Genomic DNA, 14,226 nt, shown 5'->3' on the forward strand with positions numbered 1-14,226 from the left:
TTTTTTTTTTCCAGGTTCCAAGGGGTTTGACCCGTGGGTGGGGCGGGGGCGGGGTGATCGCTGGGGTTGGTCACCAAGTTCAAAATTTGGAGGCAAGGAGGGGAAGAGCTTTTCTCTGCGTCCTGTTCTTTCATGGGGGAAATTCGCAGGCAAACAGATGCTGATGAGGAAACGCCGCAAAATGCCGGGCTCTCCGGAGAGTCTGGAACAGTCGAGGGACCCCGGCATACGCGAAAACAGACTCATGCCCCCCACCGAGCTGGTGCGGAGTTTGCAACGCTCCTCCTCCGCACTGAGGAATAGAGTAACTCTGGCCCCTCCGCTTGGAGGGCGGTTGGGCTCTGCCGGAAGGCGCCACGACCCGCTGATCGCGACTGTTTCTCTTTTCTGTCTTTTTCCCTCCCTTTCTGGCCGTCGGCCGGCAGCCCAGGCGCAGGGCCCAGAGAGGATATGCGTGTCCTCTACTCACTTTCTCGCAGCTTGCTTTCCTGCTCTCTCTCCGCCTGTGCGCGGGGCCGGGCCGGCGGCGGTCTGGGAAGAGGAGGGGGCCGCGGGGGGCCGCGCGGGAGGAGGAGCCGCGGGGTTTGCCCCGAGGGCGGTGCCTGGGCCCCGGGCCGCCGCCGCGCCACGACCGGCAGCCGGTGAAAAGTGCGTTGGAGAGAGTGGGAGTCGAGCCCAGAAGTCACTAGAGGAAACAGGACACCAGCAAAATGGGCCAGGCCGAGGGGCTGCGCGGCGGTCCTGGCAGCCGGGCCTCGGGCTGAGCGCCTTCATTTACTCCGTGATTCGGTGCGCGGCCGCCCCGCCACGCGGGCCCGGGTCCGGCGGGTGGGCCTGGGCGTCGCCCGGCCGGTTACCCGCGGCCCCCACGCTCCCCGAAGGAATCGCACGGAACCCCAGGGCGGGAGAAGCGGCCAGGCCGGCGGAGACGCGGCAGGCGGCGGGGGCGTGAGGCCTTCTCTCTCGGGCAGAGGGAGCCCCCTCTTCCCACCGCGAGATCCGCGGAGCGCCCTGCGCGTGTGCCCCTCACTCTAACGGCCGTGAGCCCCAACTTACAGGCGGGGTCTTTCTGGGCTCAAGGAGTCAATGGACTTACCTTGTTTCACGAAGAAATACAGACACAATGACTGCAGTGGGACGCGTTTGTCTAAAGTGACTTTTGCAAATAGAAATATGGGCGTGCTTTCCCGATTTAGGTAAAAAGGGGGGTAGAGATAATATTCTGCTTCTAAGGGAAAATGGGTGGAGAACCCGGTGGGAACTGTGCGAGAGGCCACGTGTAGAGGAACAGGTGGAGGGCAAGGGGCGGTCACTTCGACTTCCGCCAGCTACTCGGCGGGAGTGAGCTCTGGAAGCAAAGCAGAGAGGAGGGAAAGGAACGGGTCAGAGGAAGGATGAAGGGTGGTGAGGATGTCTCCTAAATAATGTGCTCATGAAAACCCAGGGTCATGAAACACCTAAGCAGATGATATTTCAACTTTCCTTGGGTAACACTGTATTTTAACTGGTTTCGGGTTTAGAATGAACCGGGGATCGTAACTTCTTCCAAGCTCCAAGATGAATTCGAAGAGAAAACTCCCTTTCAAAGTGTTTAGAATAATATTGATCTTTGATATGTAGCTAAGGATGGGAAGCCGAGGCCTCAAGCGGGCCGGTTAGCTCAGTTGGTTAGAGCGTGGTGCTAATAACGCCAAGGTCGCGGGTTCGATCCCCGTACGGGCCACGTGCGTTTTTTGTCCCCACTTCATGGAAAAATGCTGTGTTCTAAAAATCTGAAGAAATAAAGAAAGTCGAATAAAGCATGCTCGTTGATCTTGACAGGGTGCAGAGCGGCCAGCTGTGGTTTTGTGCCTCCGATCTCTTGGCCTGGGAGATGCAGATGAGAAGGGGATTTAAAAGACGTGAGACTCCAGAAGGGACTGACATCGGGAGCAATGTGAAAAACAGAACCGGTGGGCTTTCCCAGCTTCTTACATTTCCCAAGATGTCCAGAGATACCTCAAGCATAACTAGCTCCTCAGGTGAATTCTTCTAATTATGCGCCTGCTTACTTGCGGAGGGCCGTCCTTGGCCTGAGCAGGGCAAGTAAAGCGGTTCAGGGCAACTCAGGCCCCAGCCTCCGCCCCCGCCCCCCCCCCCCCCCCCCACCCCCCCCCACCGCTTCGTTCTTCACTCCTACTTCCTCTTTTTTCTCACACTTGACCCCAGGGGGGCGGGACTTAAGGAGATGTTTCCTACAGATCGCCCAAACTTTCACTGCTCTTTGGCCAGCTACCTGTTAGACCCAAAACCATTTTCTGGGAGGCATCTTGTCCCTGATGCCTCTCCCAGTTTTCTGAGGTTGGGTTGTGTTCTTTCCACAACTCCCAGAGATCCAGGAAAACATCCATTTTGTGGCATTTACCAAGTTGTGAGTGCCTGTTGCTCAGCCACCTTCCCCATGAGATTGTAAGAGCCTTGGGGGCAGGATGCTCATTGCCTCGTGCTAAGTACTTTTAAATGTCTGCATTAATGATAGAAGAACAGAAAAAGTGTGTGCAGGCCTGAAGGGAAGGGTGTGACCGGTGCCTCAAACGGACCTCACAGGCCTGGGGGGTCACGCCGCCCGAAAACAGCGCGTCGAGGTCCAGGGAGGGCTAGACGAGGGTACACGGTGATTGGTCCCATTTCTCCGCATGTATCAGCGAGACTCATTGAGAATGGCTCTACGTGTCCCCGGGATCAAGGTGGTGGTACGAGGATCAGGACAGAGCATGTCCACGAGATCCAAAGTCAGGGAAAGTCTAGACGGTTGAACTAGGTCGAGGCTGGGAGATGGGAGAGAGCCATCTGACTGCTTCAGACCTCGAGATGGAAGAATAAACATGGACAAGAAGTGACCCCTTTTGGTTCTGCCATTTGCAGTCCCCCTGACATTTACAGGTAAATAACTCTTTCTAAAATCTCACTTTCATTACCATCACTCTTCCACACTCTGACCACTCTTGTTTCCTAGTTTTGATATCTTGCATTCCTCTCAACACTTTGGCCCTTCTATCTGTTAGTTAGGCAGTTAGGGAGGCCCTGGCGGGATGCCCGGAGGCCCGCAAGGAGGCGGCCGCGGCCCGCTGTGGGGAAGGCCAGGGGCCTGTGCTGGCAGCACCCACGAGAGGCCGGATCCCACCGGACAGGCCCACGGTGGCGGCGCCACGACGGGAAAGCCCTGAGCAAGGGAGGAAACCCCGCTTCCAGCTCCAAGTAATAGATATTCTGCCCCCTAGTTAACAACTGTCAATAATATAGAAACCCCAACCCCCCGTGCACACAGCTCACTCCCTCGCTCCCTTCCCCTCTCTCCCCACTCCAGCTCTCCTATCACCAGAGTGTACTTTTCACTTTAATAAACTTTCCCACTTGTGTTGTTTATCCGATGTGCTGTGTGTCTGTCCTTGAATTCCTTCTCGTGACAGGACCAAGAACCTTTGGCAAGTCCTTGAGGTTTGGCAACTCCTTCAAGTCTGGCTGGGTCAAGGCCCCAGGGCCCAGGGTCCCGGCAACGTATCTATCTTGTGATTTTGCTTTATAAAGTCAATTAGATCCATTGGTGGAAGGTGTTCTGTTCTTCAGTATGTCGTTGATCTGTTCTCTACTAGATCTATCAATTAATGAGAAGTGTTGAGTCTGCAACTGTAACTGTGGACTTTTTATTTTTCTTTTCAGATTTATTAGCTTTTGTTTATGAGTTTTGAAGCTCTGTGGTCAGGGCATACACATTTAGGGAATACAGTTATTTCTTTGGTGAGCTGTCACCTTATAATTATGTAACATTTCTCTTTATACTTGGAAACTTTCTTTGCTTTGAAATCTGCTTTGTCTGATGTTAATATATCCATTTCAGCTTTTTTGGATTGATGCTTGCATGGTGTATCTCTTCCTGTTCTTTACTTTCAATCTTATACATAACTTTTAATCTCACATGCAAGTGTATTTGAAGTTTCTTATAATAAGAGCATCTATTTTTTATTCTGACAATCTCTGATTTTTAATTATTATGTTTAGATTATTTACATGTAATTTTGTTATATTTTGATAGTTTTGCCTATCAATTCACTGCCTAATAATTTATTAGTGGTTTGTTCCCTTTGTTTTTCATTCTTTTTTGTTCCTCTGCCTATTTTTGGCTTATTTAAATGTTGTCAGTGATTTGTCACAGTCACAGTTCTCTAGTGATACGCGTACTGAACATTTCACAGTATACTTAGAATCATTAAGTTATCATTCCAGTTAAAGAAAGAAATGTCACCACCCTTTTTTTTTTTTAAAGATTCTGTTTATTTATTCGAGAGAGACACACAAAGAGCACAAGCCAGGGGAGGAGCAAGCAGACTCCCTGCTGAGCACAGAGGCTGACCAGTGGAGGATGGGCCTGATCCCAGAACCCTGAGAGGGGGACCTGAGCCAAAGTCAGGCCCTTGACCGACTGAGCCACCCAGGTGCCCCACCTCACCACCCTTTAATCCTTCTGCCCTAACCTCTTTATGTGTGTAGTACATGTAGCTACAATGAGAAAACGATCAGACAATGTTGTAATTTTCACTTTCAATCATCAACCATACTTTAAAGAACTCAAGAGAGAATAACGGTGTATCATATTTACCCAGATATTTCCTATCTCTATCTTGCTTATTCATTCTTAGAATCTAAGTTTCCTTAGGGTATCATTTTTGTTGTCTCACACTTTGACTTTTTTACTACTTCTGCTAACAATGGATCCTCTGTTTTACCTTCAAATGAGGATGCATTTCTTTCACCTTTATGTCCGAAGGATGGTGTTGCTCTATTTAGCCTTCTGGGGTTTAACAGGTCTTTTCTTTCAGCATTTAGTAAATGACGTGTCATTTCTTTATGGCCCTTATGGTTTCTGATGAGAAATGCATAATCATTCAGATTATAGTTTCCCTTTTGTTTCTGTCTTGACGCTTTCAAGGATTTTTTTTCCCCTGTCGTTTCCAGGAGCATAATTGTGATATGTCTGGGTGCGGGTTTATTCAGGTAAATCCCGCTTGAGGTTTGTTGGACTTCTTGAATCTTTTGCCCATTTTGGGAATTTTTCAGCCATTAAGAATTCAATTTTCTTTTTTTCAAGAACCTCTTTCTCCTCTTCTGGATCTCCAGTGATGTAAATAATATTTCTTTGTTATTTTCCTATTTTGTCCCTGGAGGCTCTGTCCATCTTTTAAAAAACGCTTTTTCTCTCTGTCGTTTAGATCGGGTCGTTACTATTGTTCTATCTTCGTATTCACTGAACTTTTCTCAGTCACCTCCTGCTACTGAGACAATCCAGTACTTTGGTTCATATTTTTGGTTAATACACTTTCTAGTTCTGAAATTTCAATTTGGATTTACAACTTCAGATGATTCGCTAAGATTTTCTAACAATTTATTTCAAAGAATTCTTGCCCTGAATTCTTGGAGCATTTAATCATCACAGCTTTAAAGTGTTTGCCAGATGTTTCCAACATCTGTGCCATCCCAGAATTGGTAGCTGTCGATTCTCGCCTCCCAGTGATTTAGGACTTTCTTGGTTCTTCATATGCCAAATGGTTTCAGACCATAACCTGGCCATTTGTATGATTTCACTCAAATCTTATGGAGAATGCCGCCAGTTTTGTTTTTGTAGGCGCTTTGCCTTGTTTTCATGTCCCCAGTACCAAGTAGCCTTCTAAGTTGTGGTTTCAAGGTCCATTCCATTTTCAAAGTCTTTACAACACGATTCGGAGATCTCTGGAGTGTGTGCAGCCCCGCGGCCAGTGTGGACCTGGGCAGTGGGCTACCACTGCAGTTCTCAAAGTCTGTGCTGTGTTGTTTAGGGTTAGAGGCACTTGCTCACAGCTCGAGAGTGTGTTCAAGAGCTCATAAATAACTTTGCGTGTTTGCTTTCCATGTGTCTTCCCCAATATTTTCTTGTCACCTGAGGCTCACCGACTCAGTCCCCTGACAAGAAAGTTGGCCCCGTACTTCCCCGCTCTGCCCAGCGCTTCTCAGGACTGAGCCGCATGGAAGGCCAAACTGCAGGAGAAATGGAGAAAGAGAGCAACTGGGTATTTCCCTTGGGATCACAGCTCCTCTGAAGAAACAGAAAACAAATGGTAAATTGATGGTAGATCTGTTTACGCGGTGCAGGTAGAGTGGGCGTAGGCCTGCCTTTGAATTTGCCCAGAGGTCATATGAGAAAGAAACATCCAAATGACTGTGTTCAAAGTGTCTACTATTTTCTCAATTCGTTCAATAGGCTGGAAGATGCAGGGCTGTGAGTTGGAGATTTGGGTGGAAATGGTAAAATCTGGAGAATGTGGGCGTCGATCCCACTACCTCTCACATGCTAAGCGAGCGCTCTACCACCTGAGCTAATTCCCCTGTCCTCTCTGGTTCCTTCTCCGGGTTTTCGCCTTTCTCATCTCCACTTCATTGTTCACTATTCTGAGCAGCCCCAAATATGGGGAAAATCAAAGCCTTTAATATGAAATCAGGGCGTAGCTTCTCCAACATGACCAGGGCCAGAGAGCGATGAGTACCTATTCCTATGCCAGAGAAAGGAGGAGAAAGCAGCCCTTGGAAAACTCTAGCATCCCCCAAATTGCATGATTCAGACTCGGCGGGACTAGAAGACGACACATCCCAGGGTGGGAGGGAGGACTCACCCAGAACATTCCGGCCAAGGTGGCATAGTTAGCTGAGGATGGTTATCTGTTTCTTAAAGACAAAAACAAAAACACAGCAACAACAAATGGGGGATTATGACTCTTTCCAGCTGGAGCTGCCCGGAACAGAAGGGGGTGGTGATTTCTCCCAGAAGGCAAAAGAAGCCAACTGTTTCCGCCCGGTTTCGAACCGGGGACCTCTCGCGTGTTAGGCGAGCGTGATAGCCACTACACTACGGAAACTCGTTCTCTGAGGGGAATCTATCTGTGTTCAATTCTTGCTAAGGCCTGTCATGGAGCAGTTCCATATCCATACCATGAGAGAGAGCAGAAAAACCATTACAAACAAAACCAAGCCAAACAATCCCCCAAAAACAAATAGAGCTACAGGAAATAAGAGGAGAAATCACATCAGAGTGAAGAAATACAGAATGGACATGGAGGGGTGAGGTGAGGAGTGAACGTAGGGTGTATGTAGGGTTTCTTGTGTTAAGAAATATACCTGTTCAATTGGAGCAGTGTGTGTGTGTGTGTGTGTGTGTGTGTGTGTGTGTGTGTAATAGACACGGAGAGATATGTTGAGGAGAAGGGGTTGTGGAGACTTAAGAACCTTTGAAAAATTCCAGGCAGGTGGTTTATACAATCAAAGTAACAATTTTGGGGAAGGTTTTTAATTTGGAATGCCAAAGAGGTTGGAAATGGGGAAATTAGAATTGAAGAGAAGGGAAAGAAGTTATAGAGCTATGAAAGGGTTGGGGTTTATCCTATTAACTCTTTTTTTTTTAAAAAGATTTTATTTATTTGAGAGAGAGAGAGAATGAGAGAGAGAGAGAGCACAAGAGGGAAGAGGGTCAGAGGGAGAAGCAGATTCGTTGCCGAGCAGGGAGCCCGAGGTGGGACTCGATCCCGGGACTCCAGGGTCATGACCTGAGCCGAAGGCAGTCGCTTAACCGACTGAGCCACCCAGGCGCCCTATCCTATTAACTCTTGAGATTATCAGTATTGTGAGTCTTTCTGTATCGTCAGTGCCCGGTGCACTGCCGGGCATAGCATACATCCTCCACAAACACCATAGAATGGGTGAAGGGACACATGAATGAGAAGAAAGAGAGAGATTCTGGAGAGGTTGTGTAGGAAGGATTTACAGTATTTGTCAAGACACTGGGTGTAGAGATCTGAGGGAGAAGGAGTCAAAGGCACTTAGAAGTTTTGAAACAGAAGGGATTTTGAATTAATGTCTGATGAATGGAAGAATAAATCCACTCATTTACAAGTATCTGTTATATGAATAAAATAATGAATGGGTCCCGGCAGATGGGTAAGGAATCTCCTTAAAGAAGAACTACCCAAAGATCTTACTTCTAGTCTTCTTTCATGGCTTTTCTCTAAGAATTCCCCTAGTTTCACAATCTTTTTTTTTTTTTTTTTTCCCCTGACAGTCTGGGGTCTGGGTCTGTGTGATCCTTCCAGACCCATGCTACTCAGAGACCTCGGACTGACAAATTCTCTTTTGCATCCTGTCTCTCTAGGTGACCCTCACCGGCCTTCTTTGTGTCCCCATAAATCTCGTTTACAAAGTCATGGGGAGGCCTTCTCCTCACCAGGATCTCTCTGTCCAGAAAACAGGAGTAGGAGGTCCACCTTCCCACTAGCCAAAAATTGTGAATCTCGAGTTGAAAATGCCCAGCACGGCCCAGTGCAGATGATGATCACTCTCCTCACAGCTCTTTTCAGGTTTTCCTTCTTTGTCTATAGCCCAGTGACAGAGAGTGTTGGTCAAAGACTAAGCCTGAGCTGCCTTGTGTGTGAAATAAGATAAGAACCAGAAATGTATAACTTGCCATTTTTAGAAAAGGTCCAATATTTCCTGGAGTTGAGTTCAGGAGAAAAGCTTTGGGGATCACAGTTGCCTATGAAGGAGGAATGAAGGGTCATAACCGGAGAAAACAGGCGTCTTCCCCACCAGCTCTGAGTGCGAAGAAAGCATTCTAACATCTGACCCGATTCCCATGCTTTAACCCTCTTCTTGACTTATGGTCATTATAGGCATGTGCCCCCAACTAGTTGTATGGGTCTCACCTGGTACCGTAGGGTTACTTCACTGCCATCGAAGAGGACCCGACTAAGGGCAGATCATCTCAAAGGTGACTCCGGCAAAAGCAGAGTGAAAAACTAGGAATTCTGTCAGGGAGGGTTGGGGGGAAAGGGAGACCTACGGTATATCACCATGAGAATGATCTAGTTCTGAAACAATTTCACTATCTTGAATGACAGAAGGCAAAATGAAAGGTCCCAACTTGGTGGGGGACCCAGTTGAAATGACAGGGCTTTCCCAGAGGTTCTCACTATAAAAACAGCGTTGTGATTGTTACCTGATTTAGAAACATGGCCGTCTAGGAGGAGAATGTGGGGCAGCCTCTCTGGGCCTCACATCTGCACCATCACCCCCTCCCAATGTGGCCCAGGTCACTGGGGAGGGCTTGACCTCTCTCCCTAACTTCCAGAGAAAGGGAGGTTTGGCACAGGGAGACCCTAGGAGCCTGGGACAAGGAGGGGGAGGGGGAGGGGGAGGGGGAAGAATTTTTAAGAGAACATTGAAACTGGCTTTTACTCAGCATTTAATTTTAAAGAAATTTAAAAGTGATCAGGAAAGACCCGCCACAAAAGTGCTGATGCCCCAGGGGTCAGAATCTCTTCTCATTCTAATTAATCTGTCAGAAATTCTGAGATTTTGAGTCAGAAATGATGGGGAAAGTCTTTTCTCCATCATGAAAGAAAACCTTAACATTTCTTTTCTTCCTTTCTTGCCTGAGCTCAAGAGAGAACAACTCCGGTGCATTTACCTTTCAAACCGCGGAATGAAATCAAGATCGTTTCTCTCCACCGTGGACATTCCGGTCAGATCCGCTGCCTAACCATCCTGAGCTCCAGGCCTCCTGTGTGTACCGAGACCCTGCTAAATGCTCAGATTATGTCCTTCCACAGCTGGGCTTCCTGCTTTTCCCAAGAACAATCGATTTTTCCAGCCCACTGGGGGCTCTTTCCTTACCCGGGAACTCTGGGAAAACTTAGAGGGGAAGCCTGTTCTGCCCAAGAAGAGAACCCTGGTGGAGTCTTACCTCAATCTGCAAATCCGTTCCTCAAGCCTCTAATGAGCATCGATTCCACAGGAAAAAGACAACCAGAGCAGTAGCTGATGTCTGCTGATCAGTTCCTGACCCTGCTCCAGGTGCGCCAATCTACCGAGAGAGGCCCTCACTTCTCCTTTTCCGTAGGAAGAAACATGTTAAGGATTTATCAGGTAGCACTGTTTATCCAACTAAGCCCACTCAGCTTATGTGCAAATAGCTCTCCTGCCCTCCTGTTGCCTTGGTAGGTAAAAATTACTCTAGTGACGGTGTTAGAAAAGCTTTGGGCACAAGGATCTCAGCAAGCAAGAAGGAAGGAAAAGTATCTTCAGGGTGACAACTCTCCTGACTCTTTCCAGAAAGCTGACGGAGCCGCCTCCACCCTCCTGAGCCCCTCGACTGGCTAATGATTACCCCACAGTAAAAATTATCACTAGTTCATTATGCATTTTTCGTATTTGCTTCTTGTCCGTTTCCCTTACACCTCCCAACTAGGATGTAGCTCCAGGAGGGAGGGAATTTTTGCCTTGTTTTCACTCTTTAATGACTGCACCCAGAACCTTCCATTAATATGTGCTCAAGAAAAAAAAAAAAAAACGTTGAATGATTAAAAGAATAAACGATTCTCTACTTCTTTCACCTCTTAACTGTGGTTGGGCGATCTTCAGAGCAGGAAGTGGGAAGAGAGATTTCCCCTGCTTCTTCCATAAGACAGAGAGGAAGACCAAAAATACAGCATAGCTTGTGGTTTCCGGCACAACCTAAATTTCTTCACCTTCCCTTTTCTGAGACTACCGGGAAGCCCAGCGAACTACAAAACTCTCCTCTGCAAATACTGCATCAGTCTTCAAAAATCCTTATCAGGCAGTATTTGGTAATTTTACTTTCTGTTACTGTCTTTTAACCGAAGTAACCTTAGGCCCGGCCGACTGTGAAAAAAAAAATGCAGCCTGCCCTCTCTGAGGCTCAGACTCAGGATCCTTCAGATTATGAGACTGACGCGGGGCCTACTGCGCTAAGGCGGCGGTTTGCTGTGGGGTTTTCCCATTTAAAGTAAAATATCAAATATTATTTTCCCCAGCACCGCTGTTTTGTTAGTTTCCAGCGTTTAAGGAATACAATCGGTGCTACTTGAAAATCACTCCATATAAGCCAGTGGTGCACCCAAAGGATTTCACACCCACAATCAGTGAAATCCAAGCCTTTCCGGGATTCACCCGAGGGTAGGTCCGTCTGGGCTGCGGGACTGGGGGACAGGTACGCCTGGCTTTTGCTGCTCTGGTGTCCTAATGATGTGGTTTTCCTGCCCTCAGAGATCTCAGGTGGTCTTACACCTTCCGTGGTCTCCTTTGTTGAAAATAAACATGGGAGATGCTTAGTTAAGAGTTCACTGATTGGCGGACTGAATGAGCGAATAAATAATCCTCACATTTGTCCATAGCCCAAACGTCTCTGCCTTGGTCTGTTTTGTCCCCACTTATATCTACGTGACTGGAGACATTCTCCCTACAAAACATACAAGTTGAACTTAGTAGAAATCTCGCCGTTGGCTTTGTCTTGTCATGTACCATCAGTTATACTGAGAGATTTATGGACATTATCCCATATGGTCCAATTGGATTTTGACAACAAAAATATTTATCAAAATCTCCCTTCCCAGATATAATGGAGGTTCGGATACTAAGTATTGCTCCTATGGTCCCCAGAGCTGCTGGGTGGCAAAACCTGACCCGAGAAGCAGATTTTTAGGTTCCAGAACGTAAGCTCTTTGTCTGCTCCAACTCAAGGCGTCTCTGTTCTCCGCAGTAAGCTCATTCGTTGATACAGAAATATCTAACTTTCAGCCTCCTGTGTGCTGGCCTTTTGGGCTTAGACTTCCAAGTCAATATGGACTCATTGTCCTCCTTCAGATCCCACATCCAGTGACTTGATAATTACTGAACGTTGTTCTTGTGCAATTCTTTTGAATCTATTACTTCGTTTCCATTCATGTTCTTTGCCAGGCGCTGTGCTGGTTCAGGTGACTCAGAAGGAATCTGATGACTGCAGACCTCAAGAGATGGGAGGGTGAATATGGACAAGAAACGATCCACTCCCAGGTTCACCGCTTTGTTTCCCTGTGGCCTTTACAGATAGATAACTCATTCTAAAACATCATTTTTAATAACCTCACTCTCTTTTGCACACTGGCATTCTTGGTTTTTTAGTTTCCATATGATCTTGCTTTTCTCTCAATCTTTGGTTGTTCTTTCTTCCCTACATTGTGATTTTGTTCTGTAAGGTCAGTTGGTGGACGGTGGTGTTTAGTTCTTCAGTATATTTGCTGATTTGTTGTCTACTAAATTTATCAATTAATAGAGAGAAGTGGGGGCACCTGGGTGGCTCAGGTGGTTAAGCGACTGCCTTCGGCTCAGGTCATGATCCTGGAGTCCTGGGATCGAGTCCCACATCGGGCTCCCTGCTCAGCAGGGAGTCTGCTTCTCCCTCTGACCCTCTTCCCTCTCGTGCTCTCTATCTCTCAAATAAATAAATAAAATCTTTAAAAAAAAATCATTAATAGAGAGAAGTGGGTTTTTTTGTTTTTTGGGTTTTTTTAGGATTTTATTTACTTGAGAGAGAGCATGAGGACGGGGAGGGGCAAATGGAGAAGGAGAGGCCTGGCTGCTGAGCAGGGCGCCCGTTGCAGGGGCTGGGTGCCAGGTGGAGGGCAGATGCTTAACCGACTGAGCCACCCAGGCGCCCCAACAGAGAGAAGTGTTAACATCTGCAACTATAATTGTGGGTTTTTGACTTTACTTTTCTTTTTTAGGTTTATTAACTTTTGTTTGAATTTTGGAGCTCTGTGGCCAGATGTGTGCACATTTAAGACAGTTCCATCTATTTGGTGAATAGATACCAAATAATAACATCTCTCTGGAAAATTGCTTTGAAATCTACTTTGTCTGATACATTCACTTTTTTTTTTCCTTCATGGTTTAATTTCCCCCTCTCTTTTACTTTTACTCTACCTAAGCCATTATATTCGAGGTGAGTTTCTTATAGGCAGCACATATTTGGGCCATGTTTTATTTTTAATATAGTCTGACTATCTCTAGTATGTAGCTGATGATAAATCTAAAACTAGATTTATACTAGTTAACATTTAACATTATCATGGGTATGTTTGTATATAAATCTATTAATTTTACCTTGTTTATGGTCTGTTCCCTCTGTTTTTCATTCTTCTATTTCTGTCTTTCTACTTCCTTTTGGCTTTTTAAAACATATTTAATATTCTATATTAATTTATCTTTTTTTCTACTATATCTCTTTGTATAGTTATTTAGCAATTAGTCTAGGTTACTGATAGTGATTGGTATATGTGTTACCATATACACAATTAACATTTTACAGTCTATTTTAGAATGAGTGTTATACCATTCAAGTCAAATATAGAAACCTTATCACCATTTAGGTCCCTTTATTCTAACCCCTTTGTGTTGTGTATATAGTATATTTAGATGATGTGTTATAACTTTTGCTGTTAGTCATCAAGAGCTGACTTTAAAAAATTTTAAAGAACTCCAGAGAATAACGGTCTATTGTATCTACCCAGATATTTCCTACTCTGCTGTTGTTCCTTCGTTTCTGATGTTCCAAATTTCCTATCAATTCTCTGCTGTCTAAAATCTTTTTTTTTTAAAGCTGTTCTGCTACAAATGAATTTTCTCAGTGTGCTTTCAAATGGGAATGTATTATTTCACCTTTATGTCTGAAGGATATTTTCGCTACAGATAAAAATTTCAGATTGACGATTATTTTCTTTCAGCATTTAAAAAAATATTCCTCCATTTCTTTCTAGCTTCTGTGGTTTCTGATAAATCCACAAACACGCAACACCTTTTCATGTCCTCTGGCAGCTTTCAATTTCTTTTCTTTAATTTTTAGCAGTTTGATTGTGATGTGTCCAGACGTGATTTTTCTTTGGGTTTATCCTTCTTGAGCTTTACTGAACTCTTGAATCTGATTTATGTGTTTTGCACTTTCCGGGACTGTGTTGAATTTAGGGCCAGGCTGCAGGGGGACACGTGGAGAAAACCAGCAAGTGGGTATGCCTCATCCTTTGGGATCCCATGTTCTCCGAAGAAACTAGACTTTATTTACTATAAACTGGCAGTCTACATACCTACGTTTTGTAGGGCCGTCACTAGCCCTGTCTCGTCCATTCCCATAGGTCAAAATTCAAAGAAACGGCCAAAACGCTACTGTGTTGAAAACGCCCGCCACTTTCTCATATTCCTGAGGGGATTAGAAAGCCGAGGGCGGACAAAATCTGGAGAACGTGGGCACCGATCCCACCACCTCTCGCACAGCTAAGCGAGCGCTCTACCAGCTGAGCTAATTCCCTGACCGGAGCCTGGGCCTTTGCCAGTTTTCCT

At 46.1% G+C, this 14,226-nt stretch overlaps 1 protein-coding gene and 2 non-coding genes across 10 annotated transcripts in view; 2 read left to right on the top strand and 1 right to left on the bottom strand.

Moving 5' to 3' along the window:
* Positions 1–10,442, top strand: part of LOC141371957 (uncharacterized) — a 16,161-nt gene extending 5,719 nt beyond the window's left edge. The window contains exons 1-4 of one of the 8 annotated variants that reach the window (XR_012377318.1): positions 7–789; positions 1,822–2,922; positions 5,956–6,128; positions 8,210–10,442. Coding sequence is in view for 4 of the 8 variants with exons in the window: in XM_073890352.1 (XP_073746453.1) it covers positions 158–789; positions 1,822–2,021; positions 5,956–6,110 (987 nt within the window). In the remaining 4 variants the exon portion in view is untranslated. The other 7 variants (XM_073890352.1, XM_073890353.1, XM_073890355.1 and 4 more) reach the window with 7 other exon arrangements.
* Positions 1,650–1,723, top strand: TRNAI-AAU (transfer RNA isoleucine (anticodon AAU)). The gene has a single exon. It is a non-coding gene; the product is annotated as a tRNA-Ile (tRNA).
* Positions 6,851–6,923, bottom strand: TRNAV-AAC (transfer RNA valine (anticodon AAC)). Its single transcript has one exon. It is a non-coding gene; the product is annotated as a tRNA-Val (tRNA).
* Positions 10,443–14,226: the final 3,784 nt, after the last annotated feature.

The sequence above is a fragment of the Callorhinus ursinus genome, unplaced genomic scaffold, assembly GCF_003265705.2.
Source record: "Callorhinus ursinus isolate GAN/ISIS: 27379988/994484 unplaced genomic scaffold, GSC_fseal_2.0 scaffold142, whole genome shotgun sequence".
Lineage (NCBI taxonomy): Eukaryota > Metazoa > Chordata > Mammalia > Carnivora > Otariidae > Callorhinus > Callorhinus ursinus.